The sequence below is a fragment of the Manacus candei genome, unplaced genomic scaffold (assembly GCF_025592945.1).
Source record: "Manacus candei isolate 608988 ecotype Guabito, Panama unplaced genomic scaffold, ASM2559294v1 h1tg000017l, whole genome shotgun sequence".
Lineage (NCBI taxonomy): Eukaryota > Metazoa > Chordata > Aves > Passeriformes > Pipridae > Manacus > Manacus candei.
The window spans coordinates 22614005-22636810 of NW_026138065.1; the positions used below are offsets into that span (position 1 = coordinate 22614005).

Genomic DNA, 22806 nt, shown 5'->3' on the forward strand with positions numbered 1-22806 from the left:
AGCCAGAACTGAAGACTGAGGTAATCTGGTATCTCAATAACACGTGGAATGCACTGTGTCTTGGCCACAGTTTATCAGAAAAGGCACAATTCCACAAACCACAATTTTGCCGAATAAACACAATTTTTTTTACTTTTTGGATGAATATAGAGTCTAGATCTCAGATGAGAATACCTTGATTCTCAGGAGTGGATCTTTTCCTTTTGAAGTCATGAGTTTGGTTGACCGTAGCGCAAATTTGGAATTTATTCTATTAAAGGCAAGACAGACAGGGAGTCACCATCAGAGGCAGCCTATCCAGTGCAAAGTTTCTCTACTACCAGCTCTCCAGAAGTCCTGAGCAGCATTCATTCATGGCCCTGGATGTTTAAAAGGGACCCCAGCTATGGGAAGAATACTCCCAATGTTACCAATAGTCAAGTGTAACAGGTAAGCATCAGATCCTCAGACTACAGTTTGCAGGTCTGATCCCCTACACTGTTTCTCCACGAACCTTTACTGTGGAAGACTCTATGCCTACTGAGAAAACTGCAGGTAGGTACAATGCAGAGGCTGAAAGGTCATTTTCTCTATTCCAACACTTTTGCAAATGGCATAATTTCTGTCCAGATTTCTTGTTCTACTGAATTCCTGGCCAAGAGCTACTGTTTAGCAGCTGACCTATCTTTATGGGCAATGGGTAGAAATTGCCTAAATTTAGTTAGTAAGAACTGTAATTCACATGCTTACTGACAAAAGAAGATGAAAAATAAATCAACTTACACACTATACTGAGTGTAAAGGCAACCAGGTGTTACTTATTATTTACATCACATTAGGAAAACTTAAAATCATTACTGGTTCACTCTCAAAATCTCTTATTTCAGTAATAAGGCATACCAGGGCACATAAAAAAGAAATCTGTAACAGATAGTTCTTTCAGATAGTGAAAACTACTTGAGTTTAATCTAAATTAACACAGTATCACTAGTATTCTTGTTCAACAACTTTTTTACATCTTGTATTTAGATATGTATGATTTATTTTGTAGATTATATCTGTTACTACCAGAAATGTGAGGGCCAGCACCACATGTACTGAGAGTTTGGCATCTAGAAAATTTCAGATAAACACTGTACTTCTTCACAAATGGCAGAACATCTAGATGCTTGAGGTAACCTGGAACCTTTTGAAAAAAATAAAGCAACACGTGGAATTCAAACTCCATTCTTATGACTTGAAAGCAAAGGCACAAAACTGAAAATCTGCATAGCTGCAAATGCAACTGGAAAAATTCTTGTGTCTTCTACCATAGTATTCTGTAAGAAAATGGCCAAGTTTGTTCAAGAGAGGAAGCAATGAGACGATGGTGAACAGCAGTAAGGGTCTTCAAAGAAATCAAGGAGATAAATGCAGAAACTTTTTATGGGAGGAAAAACTAGCACCTGTTTTTGTCCTGATTCTTCAAAGAAGAATTTGTCCCGATTCTTCAAGGAACCTCCTTGCACCACTTAAATTGATCTTACAGGATAATAAGTTGAAATAGTATTATAGGTAATTTCCTAGGAAGGGAATGAAAAAAATCACAGCTCATTACAGCAGAAAACAAAACTCATGGGAATGGAGAAGGAGGGAGCAATCTGAGGTCCAGCACCAACAATACAAGATGCTTGAGAAGAAGATGGAGAAAATTTGAGAGTGGCCAAGTGTAGAATAAGCTGACTCATGGAGAAAGTTTGAAGGATTCAAAGTGGTAGATGCGTGGTACTTACCTCAGGTATTAAAACTCCCAACATTCTTCAAAGGTGGGTTGCCAAACACTGACACCTTTTTTTGTAAATTAGAGACAATATTACTTGGAACATTTACATTTTCCATCTGTGCAATTCTGATGCATGTTTTGCCTTACTCATCTGCCCCCAAATTTAAGATTTCAAATTTCTCATTATATCACAGCTTCAGAAGTTCCCTTCCATTATTTACAATTCTTACTATTCTGCTATATCCTTTTTGATTTGGAAAGAGGTTAGTTTTCTCTTCTCCTTTTTCTTGTTACTTTGTGGGAATGAAAGACTACACAAGACCTACAGAATCAACTACCCGATACTAAACTGAACCTGGTATAAATGGTTTGCTGTGCCTTGATTTGAACCGTGCAAAATCAAGACATTCCAGGCTGAAATGGCACCCTGACTCCCCCCACTGCTGGGATGCATCACATTGGGTACTGGAAGGACAGACAGACTGACATTAACCTTCAGCTAACCTGTACATTACAGCAGCCAAATAGGTGTTCTAATCAATGCTAAAGATGGGCCAGCACAATCCCGCAAAGGGGCAGCTGAAAGGACAAAGAAATTTCAGGTTTTCAGTGCCAAAATTTCTTACAATAACTGAGGAAGGCAACACTAGGCCATTCAGGAAACTGGTCTAGGAAGGTCCTGGAAAAGCAACTTCCATAGACTAGTAGAAATGACAGAAAATCTTGAGTGGCATCACTTAGCACATACGAGAGATTATACTTTAAGAGAGAAAACACTGGGTATTATCACTTAAAAACATATAGAGGGTTGGAGCTTTTCAGAAAAATGGACAAGTATTAAGGATGAAAGACAACACTGTTGACAAGGCACATAAAATGAACATATCTATGATCAAATATTCTGAAAGATATTTTAATAAGCTCACATATTTAATCAGGGTAAATATATTACAATAACACATACATCCCTCAGAGACTAATGACTTATATTCATAGTTTTAGAAGTTGAACTCCTCAATACTTAAATTCATCACAGCAATGTTATAAACAGGCCAAAATCACAACTTTCTATAGATGCAATATCTCCTATTAATTTAAACCATTTTTCGTAGCTGGTAACAATAAACACAGTTCTCATTGGTGCAGGAGGTCAAGTTTACAGAATCTCAGTGATTTCCAGCCTTTTACTTAAAGAGTACAAGCAACACAGCACCAAGGCCAAAATACCTCCAATATCTATTTTATTGTAGGACAGAAGAGAATTGTAAGAAGCCCAAATATTTCCACTAGTTACCTACTACCAGTCAAGCATGAAACTTCCGTTGCTTTTTTTAAAGCTTTCCACAATAACTAAAAGCACACTTAAAATGTTTGTTGATAGTTCTACTCAACAAACTATCTTACAGATTAATAGATACATCTTTTATCAATTTATGCCGGTAAAGTTTCTACATAGGTTTTTTTTAAGCAAAATCCCCAAGAAGCAGAACATCCATGTTGAAATTGCTGCAACTCCTCCAAGACATTTGCAGTACAGAGAGGTCACTGAAGTAAAAAATAACCCCCCCTCTCTTAAATACTGTAACTGTAAAAAAACACCCACTTCACCACAATGAAACCTTTTCTAGGGAGAATTCAAAGCAAAAGCACATGACAATCTTTAAAAATGCCATTTTCTCATTTAACATTTCACATTACCTTTATAACTGGACAACTGGTTGATAAAGAAGTAATTCAGGTTGTGCTTTTTTCAGACCGAACACACAGGCTGCCCTTAGGGATGGGACTCTATGGTGGGCAACAAGGTTATGCAATTGCTGTGTGCTAAATACTACGCCACTGCTCCTAAAAACTCTGCTAGGGATGGAAGTCTAATTAAAAAGTTTCTTGACTTTAAAGTTAGAGGGGAGGAATTCCCATTTCTGATGCGCCTTTACTGAAAGTGCTCTGGGAGCATAGGGTAAGGGAAAGTAAAAGGCTGTGTGAGTTTTCCTTGGAGGAACATTTTTGGAGAATTGTTTGAAGAGAAAGCACAAGGCCTTGTCACAGTTATCAAAGTATGCACATACTTAAGGAGTGAGGAGAACTTCTATTCAATGTCTTAGAATACCACAAGAAAAGTACTGCAAACATCTTAAATGAGGCATTTCCTGACATCGGTGTCACCTCTTCAGCTGGATAATAATAACCTAGAAAAGAAGTACTAGTGAAAAGGTATCTATAAGGTAGTGTAATAGCTTTAGCATAATATGCATCTGCTTGGTACATGATACTACCCACCTTAATTGTATTTTCAGAAACAGCATGTTTTTGTACTCACCTGTGCAGTAACAACACAGTTTAAAGAAAAGAACATACAAAACTCATGAAGAATGGAGTCTATTTATTTTATTTCATCTTGCATTTGTGTTGTCAAAGCAAAGCATTCTATACATATTATTTAGCTATTTACTGCCACTCTACACCCATTATTGACCTAATCGCAGAAAGACAAATGCAGGGACAAACTTGTTAAAATGGGCATATTGATAATGCTTCTCTGACTTCAACAAATATTTATTTAGAAATAAGATACTGCTCATGGGTTTCTTTTATTAACAGTTAATGGCTCAATTCACAGAACTTTTGAGACACCATGGAACATGTAGCAAAACACAATGCAATAATAGGCAATGTCTCTTCTCTTCACTAGACATTCTTCAGAGGAAGAATATTATGGTAACAGCTGAGCTACTGATTCAAATACCTAAATGGAAAGAATCTGGCAAGTGATGGATGGTAACTTTTAGATACAAGATGATCCCATATTTATTTATGTAGGCAAAACCCCTTCAGTGTCACAGACATAAAAGAATTACTATCGGAAAATACCTGTATGTATTTTAAAATAATGTGAGCCAGCTTTATAGCAGGTATCATAGTATGATTGCAAGTTAGACATAGGAAAATCTGAAGAAAAAAAACAGTAAATCCAAGTACTTCGACCTGTTTCAAAGCCAGCTAACATTGGCCATAAAAAAGGAAAAAAACCCTACAATTAATTTTTGTTTTGTTTCTTAACACTAGTTTTACCTGTGCGAAATCACACTACTGGAGTATCTTTAAAGCCACTTCTGTGAGATGTGGAAAAGTGAAAATGAAATGATAGTTTGAGTCAGAATGGAAATTTTACTGCACAAAAAATATCTCAAAACACTACAATAAAATATTTTAATCACTTAGTTTTACAGCTTCTAACAGATAAAGTGTACTGTCAGCTGTGGTATCTATTGATAATACCTGAGGAAAACAAAGTGTATCTATCTCTATATCAAAACCAGTTTGACTAATCTTAATGTCTAATAGCTTCTCACTAATAGAGTGATTTAAAACAAAAAGTTGTAAGATTTTCAATCTGACTAAATAGTTCTTCCATTATGACTGTTTACTAGACTGGCTGCTTCACTGTATCTGTATGAACAGATGAAAAAAAGAGTTGAATAGGCTAAAGATATTTTCCCTCAACATACATCTATTATTTCCCTCTTATCTTTTAAAAACAGGAAACATTTACAAGTACTTTTGGAGCTGTAGACTTATTTCTTGAGGAACTACTGCTATGATAAATTGCACAGAAATACTTCAAAGTGTTATATGTGCCATACTTAGAACTTCCAGCCCAAGATATGCAGGTGCTGTAACCAAAGCAAAACAACTGAATTTTAACACGGAATGAGTATTCCTTTACAGTTTTGCAAACAGAACTACAACAAACAGATCTTAAAAGATTCACTTTCCCAATTCAAATGCTGCAAATTATTTTAATGGATTTTTGATTGTGGTGTACAATAAAAAGAGGTCGTTAGAATTTGCTTGCTCTTGGTAGCACATGGCACTGACAGAACAGGTGCAGGCCACATAAAGGCATTATTGGAAATAATACTTATACAAGTGGGCACCTCTGCCAGCTGCAGAATTCCAGACTGTCGGCCCTTTGTGGCCTTGAAATTCTTTGAATATGGAATGTATTTAACCCAGTTCAGTTGTGCAAGAAATATCTGAGGTGGCAAACTCACATAATATTGTGCCCTAAAACCTTCCATTAAAAAGTGTATGTGTTGTTGTATAAATCCCAAGTCTGTTTAAAATTTCTTTAAAAAGTCAAACCACACAATCACAAAAAGTATTTAAACAGCAAAAAAGTCTTTCTAAAACTTAGAGAACATATGCATTGTGCATTCAACTATCATAAAAACAACATCAGGTACTAATCTTTCACTCTACACTATGGTGCATGGCAAAACAATGTTCCCAAACTGACAGTTATCACAGTGGAAAGTATGAACATTTCTTTTAAGGAAATTCATTTCTATAATGCTGCTATTTGTAATTTTCTTGCTGCTATTTCCTGGAAAAATGGGTGAAGCTGAGAGAAAAAAAAAGTAATTAAAACGTCTTAAAGGTAATCACTGTATTTCAGGGTCACATGAATGAAGTTGTGCTCTTTTTATCCTAAAGAAATATCTTTGCAAGCATCCAGAACTAAGTATTTTTCTCTGCAGTTTGGGAGCTGAGGAAGGGAGAGATCCTCCTCTTGGAGCAAAAAAAAGACTGGAGAATCAAATCCTGTTTCCTCTGCAGTCAGGGTAAATATTGCCAGCTACTACAGGCATGGGTGGTAAGAGGAGCATGATTTTCTTCTTAGTCCATCATAACAAAAGTTTCCTTCAACCCTATCATTTAATTTTAAAGTGGAATTTGTTTTATCCTGCAGACTAATAAGTACCCTAGGAGCTTGATTGGTTGGTGCTTAATGAAATTGCTTCTGCTGACATTAGATACATTAGGATACTGATTAAAACACTTAATGATCCCTCTTGATTTTAAATTGCTAGCTTAGATTTGTGAGATGCCATCAAAGTATCTTTTTCCTTCCTTTCCTCCATCCTAATCCTGCTTCTCCTTGCCCTTTTTCTGTTCATGATCCTTAAAGGTTGTGGCTCATTGGCAACAGTATGGTCACAAACCAAACCATGTTGAACACTGCATTGTTTAAAATATGCCAAACCCCACAATACAGACACTGAAAGACAGTCATCTTTGAAATACAATTTCCTGTTTCAAAGCTCAAACTATTCCTAAATGTGGCAACACTGAGAATTATTAATATAAAGGGAAATCCAAAGTCAGAGTAAACTTTTACTTTTTAAAATATTTTCTGAGAAAAGATAATCCTGTAAATGTAAAAAGAAGTATAAAAGCATTACTTTTGAGCTTCAATGTGGAAGACAGTAATACATTGGCGGAAAATGATGCTGGAATGGTATTTCTCTGACAACAAAGCTGTTTTTCATGCTCTTATACAAAATTGCATACCATATCACCTTCCAGTGGGAAAAGTGTATATCTTATGGGTATAATGACAGCTTATCCTCAAATATTGTTAAACACTACAAATACCAGGTTTGGAAACTTTGTCTGAAGAGGGGAAAACCACAACAGCTGTAAAAAGTTCCACTTTCCTTGACAAATGTAATCAAGGCTCTTGAGATGAAATTGTACTTACAAAACAAAACTAAAACCTGCTGTGTCAGAAGCTTCTAGGAAAAAAAGTGAATAAACTGAATTTTATGCTTAATATAAACCTTAAGACCACAGAAAATAAAAAAGTAGAAGTTTTTGTACATTTTAGCACCATTGTAAAGTTAGACTCGAATGCCGGTTCTGCCACTGTGGCTGTACCTTGCAGCTGGTGTAGCCAGTGTGAAGCTCATTGACTTCAGCGGTCTTTGAGAGAAAAAATCACTGGATTTGCCCATCACAACAAATAATATATTTGCCATTTTTTCCTTTTTCTTTTTTCTTTTTTTTTTTTTTGTATTTTTAAAATAATTTTGAGCTTTATTTTTCTTGGGCAGCCAGAGTGCATTTCTGTCAGCTAAATCCAAGGCCGAGTCCTTTTGGTCTCTGGATGGCTCTTATGGGCTCTGCTATCCCTTTGCCGTCTGGTCCAAGGCCCGTGCCTGGGGTCCAGCCCATACTCTGAAGCATTCTGTTTCCAATGTTGTTTTCTGGGATTGGTTGGGTGTTTTCTCCTACAAACCCTGAGATTAAAGAAACACACAGCATTAATCAGCACTGCCTGCCATGAGGAGAAGAGCAGGATAATCTCCCATAAAGCTTTAAACCTTCTTATTCTCCTAATTCATCTAACAGGTTGCTAGAACAGGCTGTCTTTCCACATGTTGACCTCTTGAGTGCATATGATTCTAAATAATAAAGTCTCATGCTTTATTTTTAATTTATGGAAGACTCATTCAGTTTTTAAGTATGACAAGTTTTGTCACAGATCTTTTATATTCCACTACGGTGGATGTTACATCAGCCTCAAAGAACGTAAATCACCTGCACAAGTCTACCAATACACTGGTAAGATTACCGAAATTTCTAGTCCTATACAGTTACCAAGGAGAAACACATCATATTAACATGACCATCATTCCATTCTTAGCAATATTTATTGATGCTTAAGATCTCCTTCAAGAAAACCCAATAAAGAAGTTCTGATTAAACCATTACACCTGTTACAGAAACAGTACAGCCAAGTGGTCACCTACCTGAAATTCAGCTATATTTTTACTCAGTTTCTCTTTTACTGAACATTGTGAGATTTGATACATCCAAGTCTACTTTTGGTATTTTCAATGCTTTTAAGTGCTGTTTACACTTTTCTCTCCACTGCATCAAGATATCTGAGAAAAGCTGCACACATACTGCAGAAAAGAGTGTCAGCATTGCAAGTGTTAGTGTAACTGATTTATTTTTTTAATTACAGGTTCCTTTTTTCTCCATAAATACATCATAAAAAAAAAAAGTGAGGTGAACATAACAAAGTTGTTTCTTCCCCTTCATCCAAATCCTCAAAATAGAGTTTGGAGATGATGAGTGGATAAGCCTTCCCATCTAAAACTATCTTGCATACTTATTTCAAGAATCTGCATTAAAAGTTATCAAGTTCCACCATGCAAACAATTTTGAAAAGGGGTGACGTTGTTGAACTAACACAAACAGTTGCATGTAGGCAGCTGGATTTTGTTTTCAGCATTATTCAACATCTCCATTCCTCTGACAACAGAACAAAAAACCCCTTCCATGTCCTCAGCTTCCAAAACTACCTGTTTATTTACCTACCTATTTATTCTGGCCTGCTAATTTTTGAAAAATACTGTAGACTATGGTTTGGGGTTTTTGAAGACTATAATGTCTTCAGTCAAGAATTTACCATTGACAAGCACCTGGATTTTCATTATATTAACTTACTAAACAAGAACACAAGAAAAGTTGAACATGAGCTTCTGAAAAGCCTCATTTATCAAACACTCACACACAAAAAGCAAAGCCCCACAGTAGAAACCGCATACACAGACAGAAATTAAAAACAAGAGGTGCACATTAAAAACCTCATGATGATTATGATGATGAACTTGCAGTACTCCAGCATTATCCACTATAGATTTGTTCATATTCAGTAAAACACTGGCTACATAAAAGGCAGACAGCTTTCCACTATCTCAGTTCCCGAGTCAAAGAAAAAAGGGAGTGCATTGAGGGAAGGCATCCTTTAATACTGGTTTGAAGCTATGCTTAATGCTAGGCTTAAAATAAAGGCTTTTAAGTCAGCAGCCTCAAGTCCCCGAGAGGGTTCCTCTTGAACTGACCAGCACAAAATTCAATGTCCAAGACTTCCTTTCTTTTCAGGCCCCCACAGGCAGAGGTAATTTTTATACAGACGAGTCCCTGGTACTGCCTGGCATACACAACACAGGCTTTGCAACCTTCCTAGTTCCTTTGCAATTTTCCAACTCAGAGAAAAGGGAAAGAAAAAAGGGTACTGTTCAATGAAAGTTATGGTAAGCCTCACAGGTAAAATCCTGGAAGTTTTGGTCCGGTTTTAGTGAGAAGGGATGATAAGAAATGAACCATCATTCCAGTAAATGTCTGTGGAACAATTAAGGGGGAAACTTAAAGGGGAAGAAAGATCCAATAGATCCACTAAGCAGGAAAGAGTGTATTTCATGACATCTGAAAACTGGAAACATTAAACCACTCATAATGCTGCTTAGGCAAAGGCAGCAATGCTGCTGGAATGGTATGCAAGGCATAGACTGACACAATGTAAACAGCTTTTTTGTTAGTCTATTAGAGGAAAAAAACCTACAGACCTTTTCCTGTAACAGATGTACCTTTCTGTATGAATTTCAATTCACAAGACAGTCAGAGAGGAACCTCACAAAGAAGATATATGAAAGAACAATCTGTACCCTGACATGTTATTTAGTAAACTGCTGTTTCTATTTTTGATACCTTTTGAAGTAGTTCAATTTTTTTTTTGTGACAGGATAATTGGAATAATTTGTTTTTGAAGACGTTTAAGTACTTCTAGAATGTACACTGTAACTATTTTCCCCTCCACTGTACATACTTTTCTATCTCCTGTTAAGAGCTGAAGCTCTCCCTCAGAGTTCTGTTTTACTCTTGTATGGCACCATATTAAAAAAAAAAAAAAAGAAAAAGAAAGAGAAAAGAGAAACCACAATAAACTTGGCTTCACAATCCACTTTTGGGCAAACAGTCAAACAACATACACTGTTTGAAGTGTTTGAAGGCTTTGTATTGTGGCAAGAATAAGGCAAAACCATACCCCCAACCATTTTGCCTATATTACTAATTGACTAATTACTCCTTCTTGTAAATGAGGTGAATATGGATAGCTCTTATTTGAATTGTGAAAAATATTTAATATATGCAGACCATTCTTTTGCAGTATCGTCAGCTGCTATATAAGTACTATCTATATCTGTCTTTAATATTCCTCCAATTTTCACCCATTATTTGAAAAATTTATCTGTAATGCAACATATTTTACTTAAATCCAAAGAATATGGATAGTGGTATTGCCCCCTTCCTCCATTTCATGAGCAATCAGCAATTGGGGAAAAAAAAAACATTTGCATTGCTGATTGACTGCATGATGGGAGAGAGTTCTTAAAAATCATGCTACACTGTGTGCTATTCCCCTGACCCCCATTCCTGTGCTTTGGGCTTTTATTTTCTAATTAAAAGCAGTAATTGTCCTTGCAATATTCATCTTCAAGTTCAATTTTTAATTCATGCCTATGGCACTTCTTGGACTAGCCAGTAGGGCCTGTTAGAGAGAACGGTCCAAGCACAGTGGCCTTGAAAACGGCTGTGCTACCTCTGGGACGTGTTCAGTCTTGACCCACCCAGGAGCAAGAGCAAAATCAACCCACTGCATCGTCCCACAAAAAATAACTATGCAAAATCAGATTAAAAAAAACAAAACTTGGAGGGACATTTTTCTAAGGTTATTGCTGTATGAGGTTTTCTGGGGTTCCAGGAGTTACAAGGAATTCTCTGCACTAGTAATTTGCAGAAATCTGCTGTGCAGAGCCTTTTCTTTCTGTAGACTGAAAATGTTTTTAGCAACCGTAACAACTGGTTCCTGATCTATTAGATGAATGTTCTGCATGTAGAAGTGACTGCCATTACACAAGTAAGGAGGAACAGTAACTTCTTTGAAAAGACAACACTGTGAAATACCCTCACTTATGCTCCTTCTTTTTGTAATACTGCCAATTGATAGAAAAAAAGGCCATCCTCAAACCTTTGTGTATATGAATAGACACACCTCAAGGTCTACATGTATGATGCATATGACCTTACATACATGGGACATGAAACCTATGAGGAGTAAGTGACAAAACTGGGAAGGGGAAAATAAAAAATTCATCACATTTGTTTAATTTTGGTATGATATTTATGATGGCATTAAAGGCAGGTTTCAATGAAAAATAAAGGTATGTAATTTTTTCTTAACAGCTGTTGAGACAGGTATGTCCTGGTTAAACAGTACACTAGCATTCAGTGTCATACCCTTGATTTTACAGTGATTGCCATGAATTAATTTAATTCCATCTGTAAGCTAAAATCAGATCAGAGGTCTAATGCTGCTGCAGGCTTCACATCTGTTTAATCATTTTTGGATACAGCAGCTTGCAAAAGTTCAGCTTTTAAATTTGCTTCATGTTTAAGAAACAATGTTACACCAGTGTACAACATTCTCATCAGGAAACAAATGAGCCTATGAACAGTTTTCATTTGACAGATCCATTTTATTTGCAAAATGCTTCTAAAAATTAAAAGCTCAACATTTAAGTTATCGCGCATTATAGAATAATAAAGGAACTGTGACCCCATAAACCACTATTGTGACAATACTTATTTGTATGGTCCAATTGCTGGATAAGACAAACACCAAGCATGTTTGGTTTATATTGGTCTGAATAAAATCAGAATACAGATACGTTCAATCTTCAGATAACCCTTTTTAAGAAAATGTGGTTTGGTTCCTCCCTCCCCAGTTGGAAGAAACAAATGAAGGCACAGTGAAGGAATTTCGTCTCTGGCACTGAACTATTTTTGATGTTAAGAAAACGGGTTTTTAAACAGCTCTGAGAAAATGACACTGCACATAAATATAGTCTTGCCCTTTCATCTTTCTTTTATATGATTAAGACTTGTGAGCAGAACAGCAATGCCTTCGCAGAGCATACCACAACTATTATTTCCTCTTCTATCGCTCCCAGCAGCCTTAAATCCTTTAAATCCTTTCCTAGAAGGATCTCTTTTTTGCTTGGGTAATTTTTGCAATACATGGCCTGCTAACCCTTACCCCCTACCCTGGATCTCACTTATGTCTATCACAGCAGAGTCAGTCTTTCTACCTCAAATCTTCCAAGGAGCATTGTGGATGGTAATTCACTTGCGTAATTGGCTCAAGAGATGAAAATCTTGTATCTGCCTCTCTTAGCCACTAATCTATCCAGCTGACTGCAAGCCTAATTGGCAGCTTGTTTAGTAATTTGGCTCCTAAAGTGTTGTATTGATGTTGGATAAACAGCCAATGGAAGGAGAAATGATACATGCTGCTTCTCTTTAAAAGCCAGTGCACTTTCTCCCTCATTTTCTGAAAGCATTTAATATTTCATCTATTCTTTTTCTTTTCTGACTCCTATCACACAGATGAGCTCAGAACAGTAGGGATTGATCCTGATACACAAGACAATTTTACAAGGAATGCAATCAGAATAATATATTGCTGTAGTCTATCTTTTTATGCCAGCTCTAACTAGCAAAATGGGAATCAGACTGCCTAGATGTTTATGTTCTTAAAATTATTTTGGATAATTGTGCAGACAGCATCAGAGGCACAGCCAACACCCATATGGTAATTTTAAAAATCAGTACCTGCAGTGGTTTTCAGTATACTATGGCTGTATATGTAAAAAAGAAACCCCCCCCCCAAAAACTAAAACAACTCAGCTATGAAAATGCTATGAAAATTTTTAGCTAATATTTGAGACTGCATTATTATACCAGACTTTTACACATCACTCACACTCAGCTACCTAAGACTGAAGAATAACCCTAGAATGATTATAGTTCAGGTGAATCTGCTTGCATTGAATTTTATTCTAGCTAACAGAGAGATAAGAATAGAAGAGAGGACATAGCTATGATTTCAGCAGGTGCTGGAAACCTCCACATTTACCCTGCATCCATTTGTTAATATCTGCACTGCCATAGTTTCATTCCTACTGCCCCATCACAAGGGGTATTAAAGGAACAGTCACATAATTGTGGCCTGGGTGAATGCACTCTTTCTTGCAGCATAGAGTCTAGATTTAAATCCATTTTCAACTCTCCTGAATATATAAACATGAATTCACACATCCATGAAAACTGAGACAGTGAATTTTAGGTACAACTAGTTATCCAGTAACAGATCACTTGGAATTGGAGTTGCAGGTGCTCTTCTCTTTCCATTCTTTATTGGACTACACTGTGTGGAGTTAAAACATCATGCCCATTCAGTCTTTATGACTACTAAAACTGGTTGGAAGAGTCAGTATCATTAGATTCCCATTTACCCCTCTGTAAGGGGAATCTCTTTAATACCCAATACTGACTTTTCACTTGGGTCCAAAGGAGGTCAGTTATCTGTGATGACAAAAACACTGTCACTGGATGGCACTTTGGGAGAAGCACTCTCACTGAGGAACATTTCAGAGTTCTGTTCAAACCCCTCAAAATTCAGCAAAATTGATCCCGTCTCATGTGCATTCCCTGACTTTTAATGAAAGACTTGCAGCCTTACACTGAAACCCACAGGGAAAGGATTTAAATCACATTAATATTGTGAAGTAAGCTGGAGAGCACAGTTATTGTTAATTTCAGCAGAATGATGGAGGATTAAGCTGATTATTAGGACTATGCACATCACTGTAGCTCTATCTGACCCTAACTCAAGTTGGGATGGATTGGTAGGATACTGGAGGTGAAGTTCCACTACTATTTCCTGTTCTGTGTCTATGTGGTTGAAGCATTATCTTCAGTCAAATTATCTTAATTTAAAAATGAATATTAATTAATTAATCCTAGACAAATATATCTGCATATTTTTTACTATGGGCTAGGTAACCATTTGCCTATTTATTTATGCAAACAATGCTCACTGAGATGCCTCTGTCAGTAATGAAGGCATCAGAACATGAATCTTAGTTCTTACATCAGCATTGGCAGTGTCAATATATAGGTTGAAAGGTAAACTCTTATAATCAATAAATCCAAATTTCCTCTCGTTGTAGTGGAAATCCAAAGCAAAAATTTTCTTTGTGAAATCCAAAGTATGACAAGTATGTACAACAGGTTTTATCTAAAACTTTTACACCAATTGCAAAGCTTTTACAGTATAGACAGAAAACAGAAATCCAAACTTAACTGCACTGGAAACCTGATCAATGAATTTCATTTTCTGACATCCTAAACAGGTCTTTTTATTTCTCTGAAGTGCCAAAAACCTTCTGCATAAAGCTTCCTTATTCAAAAAGTAAATTATATGCTGAAAAACCTTCAAGAAAAGTGATTTTTGCACAAGCTATACCAGGGACTATCTGCAGGAGTGCTCCCTATTCCCTCAGGGGAAAGAAAAACTAGTCACCATCGACTGAGAGGTTGTTGTGGAGAGCTAGGATAGGTAATTATGTTGACTGAGGAAAAACTACACATATTTCCCCCTTGCACATTTTAACTCCCAAACCACCTGTGGTTAGCAAAAGTCCTTTGGTATTACCAACCTAAAACAGACTGACAGAAATATCAGGTACTTCTTCCACTGGTTGAGTTCTAGGAAAACTACAGGATGCACATTAGCCCATCTAAAAGAGGTGATGGTTCCAACAAACTGCAAATGAAATGGAGGTGGCTCGTCTCTGTGGGGAACCACTTTCTGATGATACCTGGCAGAGAACGTGCAGAACTTGCAGAGCACTTAAGTGCCCTTGAGAATGAGTCTCCCTACTGGCACCTCTCAGTTTCATTCAAAACTATTCTCAAGGGTACAACTGTTTAATGAAACATACCTTTGGAAAGTGCAAAAAAATGCCTGGTTTAGCCTTTTTTTGCAGAAATTTCCTCCGCATTAAGGATGCTCTCATTGGTGATATTCTCTGTTAAGCTAGTTTATGATTCTTGAAAGTGAAGTAAAATAAAAAAAAAAATCCATAAAATCATAGAATATCTTAAGCTGGAAGGAACCCAAGAGGATCATCAAGTTTAGCTCCCAGTGGAGGCAATTTGAATGCTTTCCACAACCAGAAACAGTTATCTTAGGAAAGACTCCCAGAGTAATTTGGGGAATTATTTTTTAAGCTTTCACTTTTCAGAAGACAACAGCACTTAGAAAAGGCAGGTACAGTCATCTTCTATCAACCTGAACATTTCTTCTTGACTTTATAGGGCTGTGCATACAGCCTGCAGAATATTGTCTTATCTCTAGATCACGAGAAAACCATCAGGAATTTTCCAGTATAAATTGGTTCTTGTTGCACTGTGGGTCTTCTAAGGCTTGTTACTGAACTTTCTTCGTTATTCTAGTGTTGGTTATGTAAGAGGCCCTGCCTGAACCAGTCACCTCAAGCTCAACACGAAAAGCCTTTTGCTTTGAAGGGACGGCAGTTTCCAATACTGCATGGCATTCTGCGATGTTTTAATTTTGTAACTACTTTAGTCAGACAATATGGTAGAAGAAACAAACAGAGAGAAGTCCCTAAAGTTTAATCTGTTGCAGAAACCAACCAAAGAAAAATGAGTGTCCATAGGCTGGATAACCAAGTAGGCATGATGTGTATGCCAGAAAGGACTTCGGCAGTAAGGATAAGAAATGTCAAAATGCAATAAGGGAAAGTGTTCACAACACATGCCAATGTTGTATTGACCTGTGACAAGGGATTTCTGCATATGGAGCTATACATTTAGCAGACAGCAAAGCAGTGAATCAAGTCAAAAAGAAAGTAGGCATATAATAGTTTATCTAGAGTTTCGGAAATTTACAGTCAGTTCATCCAAGTACCCAAAAATCTACCTTTCCTCTGCAACTATTTTGCTAAATTGACCTTCACCACAAACTTAGCCTCAGCCACCTCTGTTATCACACCGTAATCACAATCTTTTTCAAATCATCATTTTGGTACTGCAGATATTCAGGTCTGATTTTTAATCACTGACATATTAAGCATCAGCAAAATAGTTTGCTTAGCTGTTCCGCTGGCAATTTTTAAAAAGGAATGAAAACATGTACCCTTTTGATTACCTTGTTAAAGTGAGTCATGATGGCATTATAGCAGTGCTCAGTATTTCTGCTGTAATTAAGAATCTGTCATATTTTTCATTAAAACACATTCTTTAAAATGAGACTTTTAACTTGGTCATTTCAATCAGTACCAGCCTGAAGTGTAGCATGTGCATGCAACATGCCAACTAGATAAAGAAAATGACATCTGAAATTTGCTTTTGCAAAATGTAAATATTAAAGTGCCCATAACACTCACAGTAATTTATCTATTTTATATACACATTTTCTATATTTAAAGTATAAAATAGTTTTCTCTTTTTATAATTGGTTTTTGCAGGTTTTCAACACTACTCCAAACTGTAAAGCACACAATGTGACATCAGAGTAAAAAGAATGTTTTGAAATAAAAATAAATGGTTATTGACAAGGCATACAAGTGAAACTTGATTTTTTTTGTTCTGAATCACACTTTCTACAAACTGTAAATTAAGTTACTAGCATCCCACAGATATAAAGCAGAATTTGATGATTTTTTCCAAAATTTAAGACTTAGAGGTTAGTTACTAAAAAAAAAAAAAATCTAAATAATATCAAGGATTTAACATGAGATGATAAAAGCTTGTACAGAAGAAGGTAGTCAATTGGAAAGGAACTGGGGTAAATGCATATTCAGTGTATGGCATCTAATATTCTGTAGCACCTACTGGTTTGATATGAGACTTTAAATAATCTAAGACTGAAATTACTGTAAATATTCCCAATAAATGTGTTTCAAGTAGCAACAATACTTTGCAAAGAATGTCCTTTCTCTTGCATAAAAATTTTGTTGTTGTTGTTTTGTTATTACTGACATTAAACTGGACCCAGTTCTGGTAGGGCTATTTCTACAACAATGGATTAGTTTGTCTAAGAGGTTTTTATAAAAACTTGAGAGCACTGCATTGCTGCAGTGGAATATATCAAGGTGTCACATGAAACAGTTCTACCTCTGGGGTAGTTGGAGGGTGCATAAGGTCATTGGGAATGACCTGGTCCCAGATGTGAACAGAATCACTGAAATAGTATCTGTTTCATGGAAGAAGTTGTGCAAAAAAGTATTTAAGATGTCCAACACCTAATTTTTGAATTGTAGGAAGTAAACAATTTTTACTAGTATTGGATTTTAGTTAATTAACTATGTAGGTTCAATAATACACAGATGGGATATATCAAACAACCACAAACCAGAAAATTTATCTTAGTTAAAAAAGACAGAATGTGACACTACTGTCAGCTCCCAACCATCCATGCCTATATTGTCTCCCATTTTATTCATTGCTTTTAACATATATTTTTTTCACCTTTACAAAAGACATTTTCAAAACTATAAAATGCTCTGTGCTGCTCAAACTTTCTTGCTTCAATAGTTTCTCAATGCTGTACAAGTAAAGCTACATCCTTTGTTACTAATATACAAAAACCTATTGCTATGTGACTTTGACTGCAGGCTGAGAACAGGCTATAAATTTAGAAATCAATATCAAACTCTATCAATATTCATTTTATTTTTTCAATACAAAATACAAAGGTGAAAGAGCAGTAAATAAGCTGGAGTACTGAAATAAATTGGGTGTTCTTGTCACAATTAATAAATGTTTAACCAATCACACTGCTTGCTGCAAAAGTCTATGGCTTTGGAAGGTGTCTGAAAGTAGCAGGTGCTACCCTTGTGAGACCCAAAACCAGGGAACGTTTCAATACCTCGTTAGGATCGCCAGTCATTCCCATCAGTACTACTGAAGCTAAATACATAAATGACCATTTTCAACACTGTGCATATCGCTACAAGAATTAATTTACCAAAGTAATTTTTTTCAAACGCAGATGACAATTTCAAAAATACTGTTATCAACACATTGGCTCGTATTAGGGGAAACTTTGCTGATTTGCTGCTCAAATAGCTGAAGAAAACACTTGCAGTTAGTGATTCATTTACAGATAGCCTTTCAGGTTTCACTACAGTGTTAAATATGGACAACTATTAGGAGAATGCTTTTTTCATTTCCAACTTTTGTTCATGTAAATAATTTTGGTTCTTTCTTTAAAAAAAATAGTTCACAAATTCTTCTACATAAAATCTAGTCCTCCCATTGCTATATCTTAGCTAACTAAAACCACTGAAAGAAGAACAATCTCAATCCTTCTGCCCAGAACAAAATTGAAAAGATTACCTTGAACTTGGAAAAAAAAAAGCACATTAGTTAAAAGTTACCTCATATGATAACTTTATCCACTATTATTCTCGGTTGCTCTTCACATAAAGGCAAACTTTGGGGCAAAACAATCTCTAAAATTGTGAATATATGGATTCATAACATTGAATGACCACATATTTGCCTTAGTATCAAAATATTGGTTTTGCAAAGTTACGCAGAGGAGCCAACTTGTAAAATAAAATTCTGAACGCTGAAAGCCCAAGGTAAAATGAATAATAAAATTAATTTCATGATACTTGATACCCTCTCAGTACAAAATGACATCCTTTAGTACTTGAAAGTTGTGAAGTGAAAATCACCTTGTAGAAATAATTATATTATTCTCTCTTCAGCCATTAAGTATTTTTCTTTCTCACTTCACATATGTTCAGAGTCTTAGAAGCTGACCCACAGATTCTCTTTTTTTCATACTGCTGCCACTAAGGTGCCTTTATAACATTTTTAATATTATTCCTGGTCTGTTTCTGCCACTGAGGTTTGAAGCGAAGAAGTTTCAGGAGAGAGAATTCAGTCGGAATACAAATATTAGGCTTCTCTAAAGACATCTACTTAAAATATATTTGAAGAATTCTACGTGTTGCAAATGTTGCTATAGTAATTTATACATGACTAGGACATGCAAACCAGATTTCCATACTAGCAATATATAAAAAAATCTCACATGGGCAGACACACAACCTAATCTTTCCAGTATGCACATATATAATTAACATAACAAACTGATGAGAGTCCTATAAATCACTGCTAAGTATTGAAAAAGTCATTTCACAGCTGTGACATCAGCAAAATGCATCCAATGGTTGTGACCTTGCATCTGTAAAAATCTTTCACAAATGTGCTTGCAAGTGCTTCCTGTTTAATCTACAGCACTAATTTGAAAACTATGTTTCACAGACTTATCACCACATTTTCAATTGTTTGCCCAGGAATTCACATCCTATCTTTATTGTGCAGGGTATTTAGAGCATTCATATGCATTCCACACAGAAAAAAGATACCTTATGTCTCCTTCCTTGTAATGCTTGAAGAGACATAAGCAGTAATCTTTGCTGTCTCAGTACATGAAGAAAGATTTATTCTCTTTAAAGAAGTGCTGTGCTACAAAGGACTGGAAATTGGAAATGTTTGAGGGAGAATGAAGAGAGCCTATTTATTTCTTAATCTCTATTAATAAATAAGGATAGAACATTTCTTAAGTTATATGGGAAGTTACTGAATTTATCAAGCATTTCCTCAGGTCACTGACCTACTGTTTTGTATTTAGAGATTTAACATCTTGTGGTTTGTGCTCTGTCCCAGGGAAATTGGTTACCTGTGGGTCCTGGCAGGGGAGCAGCTTTCCTTCTCCGCTTGATGTCTCCCATGCACAATGATCCCAAATGTACACTGGTTTGCCTGCAAGTAATTATAGGAGAAAACTATTAACAAAGGAAGAAAACTGCCATATAAATACACAGCTTGTATAATCTGAACCTATATCAAAACATTCTCAACCAAGATGTAGCTGCACAGTCAAGCCACCAATCTTGTTTATATAGAAATATAATTATGTTTGTTGACAAGCACTCAGTATCTAAATGCAACATCATAAATTGTTACCAGAATGAATAAATATAAATATAAAGGGAATGCTTTTTAATTTTCAAAACTGGCAATCTTTCTAGCTCAACATAAAACAAAAACACTGTTGCTCCTGACAGGAAAATAGCTAAGATTAATTATCTAAAGAGATCACAATACTGTTTGTAGGTTATCAATTGGCTAGTAATGCTTGACTGTCAGAGCAGCATTTATTACATGGAAAATATTATCAATTTTTTTTAAAGGTAAGATGAAGAATGAATGAGAAAACATGAAACAGTAAAGTCTTCAAATGTGCATGAAATAAACTTAGCACAGCAATTTATCCTATTCTAATTCACTGTCAAGTTGTGAGAATACTGTGGAAGCACTATCTGATAGACTCCTTAAACAATTACGAGCTTACACTTGGAGACTGGAAAATTGGTGGAGCTGCAGAGGATGGCAAACAAGCAAATCCTACACATTAAAGACAGCTGTTAGAAGTCAGGTACCACAGAAAAGGGCAAATGTGGAATTTTCAAATGATGAATTTTGGAACAGAATCTTGAAGGACAATTACAGTTAGTATTTTTCTTAAATAATGTACAGTGCCTGCAGAATTGAATATATGTAGCTGACATTTTTTTTGGTAAGAACTAGAACAGAAGGGGGGAAAAATGCAGTGATTTCTGAACTGCACAATTTTAATATGTTTCCATAAATGTTACTGAGAACGATGTTTCTTACCACAGAAGTGTAGTGAATTTTGATAAAATTACAAGGTGACAATTGCATCTGACAATCTACTGTAGCATAGTAACAATCTGTCACTCACGGGATCTGGTTTCAGTGTGGATATATGACTTACCCTTTACTGCATTTATAAACTTTTTAAAGCTGGGCTGCTTCTAAATGAATAACAAATGGTCATATAATGTTGAGAGACCTCAGATCTGCTCAATAATGTAAAAGAGTGACAACAATGCCTTGATGAATAAGATGACAATGTACAACCCTCTGCATATTTTTTCTAAAAAGTTACAATAAATTAACAAGTACCACAGTGCTTGTATTTAAGTAATAAAATATTCCAAGAAACTCAAGTTTCACAGAGAAGTGCACTCTAGCTTCACCTAGAGTGAACCCCTATTTCAACATTTATTTCTCACTGTTTTTAAGACAGATGTTTTCCTTGTAATTCTAAGCTGAAATTGTATCCTATTTTAACATTTGGAAACTGAACACAGTTGAAATAGTATATTAACAGGGTGATAATTTTTAGTTCTAAATTTAAAAAGAAATCAGTAAGTGTAACCCTTTCATAACTGATTGTATGATAAAGAAAATTAATACTTAAATTCAAAATAGGGAAAAAATTATTAAAAAACATTTCAGATGTTTGATCATCAATAGATCAGTATTTAACATTGGAATCAAACATGCAGGATAAGTTGTGTGATAAATTATATGTTCTACAGTGTGCAATTCTTGTTTTCTGAATGAAAAAGGGGGAAAGTCTTCAGAAATACAAGTAGGATGAAAGATAAAAATTAATAAAGTCAGGCAATTGAACCTGAAGACCTGAGCCACAGCAGTAACAGTGAGCAGCGTTTGAGTTATTTTACCAGAATTGATTATCTGTTACACTACATTGAGATATCTAGATTATTGATCTGTAAGATTATGGTACTGGGGTCTCCCCACTTTTCCTCCAGGCACACGGAATGGAGTTGCAACAAATAACACTAAGTAAGGACTACTTTGTTATTGTTGTCACCCTTCATGTAGAACATAGCAGTTACTTTTTAATTTAAAATCAATGAATGTCTGAAAGGCAGCCTTGTTCCTTCAGCATAAATGAATCATTCGCCTTTGCCGAGCACAACAACCCAATCACCAGCCAAGGTGAGAGTGGGTATTTCTTTGTTGTCGTTGAAAATTCTGTACACTACAAATAAATAACAAAATGCTAGAGTACCAATTAAGCTTTGTCAGACCCAGTTTTATGGCCACTACCACCAAACGTTCAGCTAACTTGCGACTCCAAAGTGTCATTTGCCTTTGCCAGGGCTTAACATTTGATATGCTCTGCCAATGTAGACCACAGCAAAACAAAAAGCTCTTATTCATTCATTTATTTATTTATTTAAGAGGATCAGACAAGAACTATTACTGCTCTGGAACTGGCAGGTTAGACAAAAAGAAGCAGTATTCTGAAGCTGCACAGTACGTTTTGAAATGCCTGTAATGGGGGTATTATAAAGTAGGGAGAACTCTGACCCTCAATCAGGCTAAGTTCAGCATTATGTTTCTTAGCATTAAATCAGAAGAGCGCGGATTACAGAAAGGAAGGAAGCTATTTGCCTGACTTCTCTCTACTTACCCCTAGCTTGCTTCCAGCTATCATTTATAAATAGTGCTCTGGAGGGAAGCTAGGCATTTTATTAGGGAAAAAATAAAACTTGTTAAGACCACCTTGCCTGAAAACCTGGCTTTTGACATGCTGGTGACAGGGACTGGAGCAAGCAGTGTCAAATGGAATAATTTTTAAGGAA

General features: G+C 35.9%; 1 protein-coding gene across 1 annotated transcript in view; it reads right to left on the reverse strand.

The window, feature by feature from the left end:
* Positions 1–4114: 4114 nt before the first annotated feature.
* GPATCH2 (G-patch domain containing 2) overlaps positions 4115–22806 on the reverse strand; it is a 123477-nt gene continuing 104785 nt past the window's right edge. The window contains exons 9-10 of the mRNA XM_051782980.1: positions 20001–20083; positions 4115–7824 (exon numbers count right to left, since the gene is read on the reverse strand). Coding sequence (XP_051638940.1) covers positions 7655–7824; positions 20001–20083 — 253 coding nt within the window. The 3' untranslated portion in view covers positions 4115–7654. The remainder of the gene's footprint in view (positions 7825–20000; positions 20084–22806) is intronic.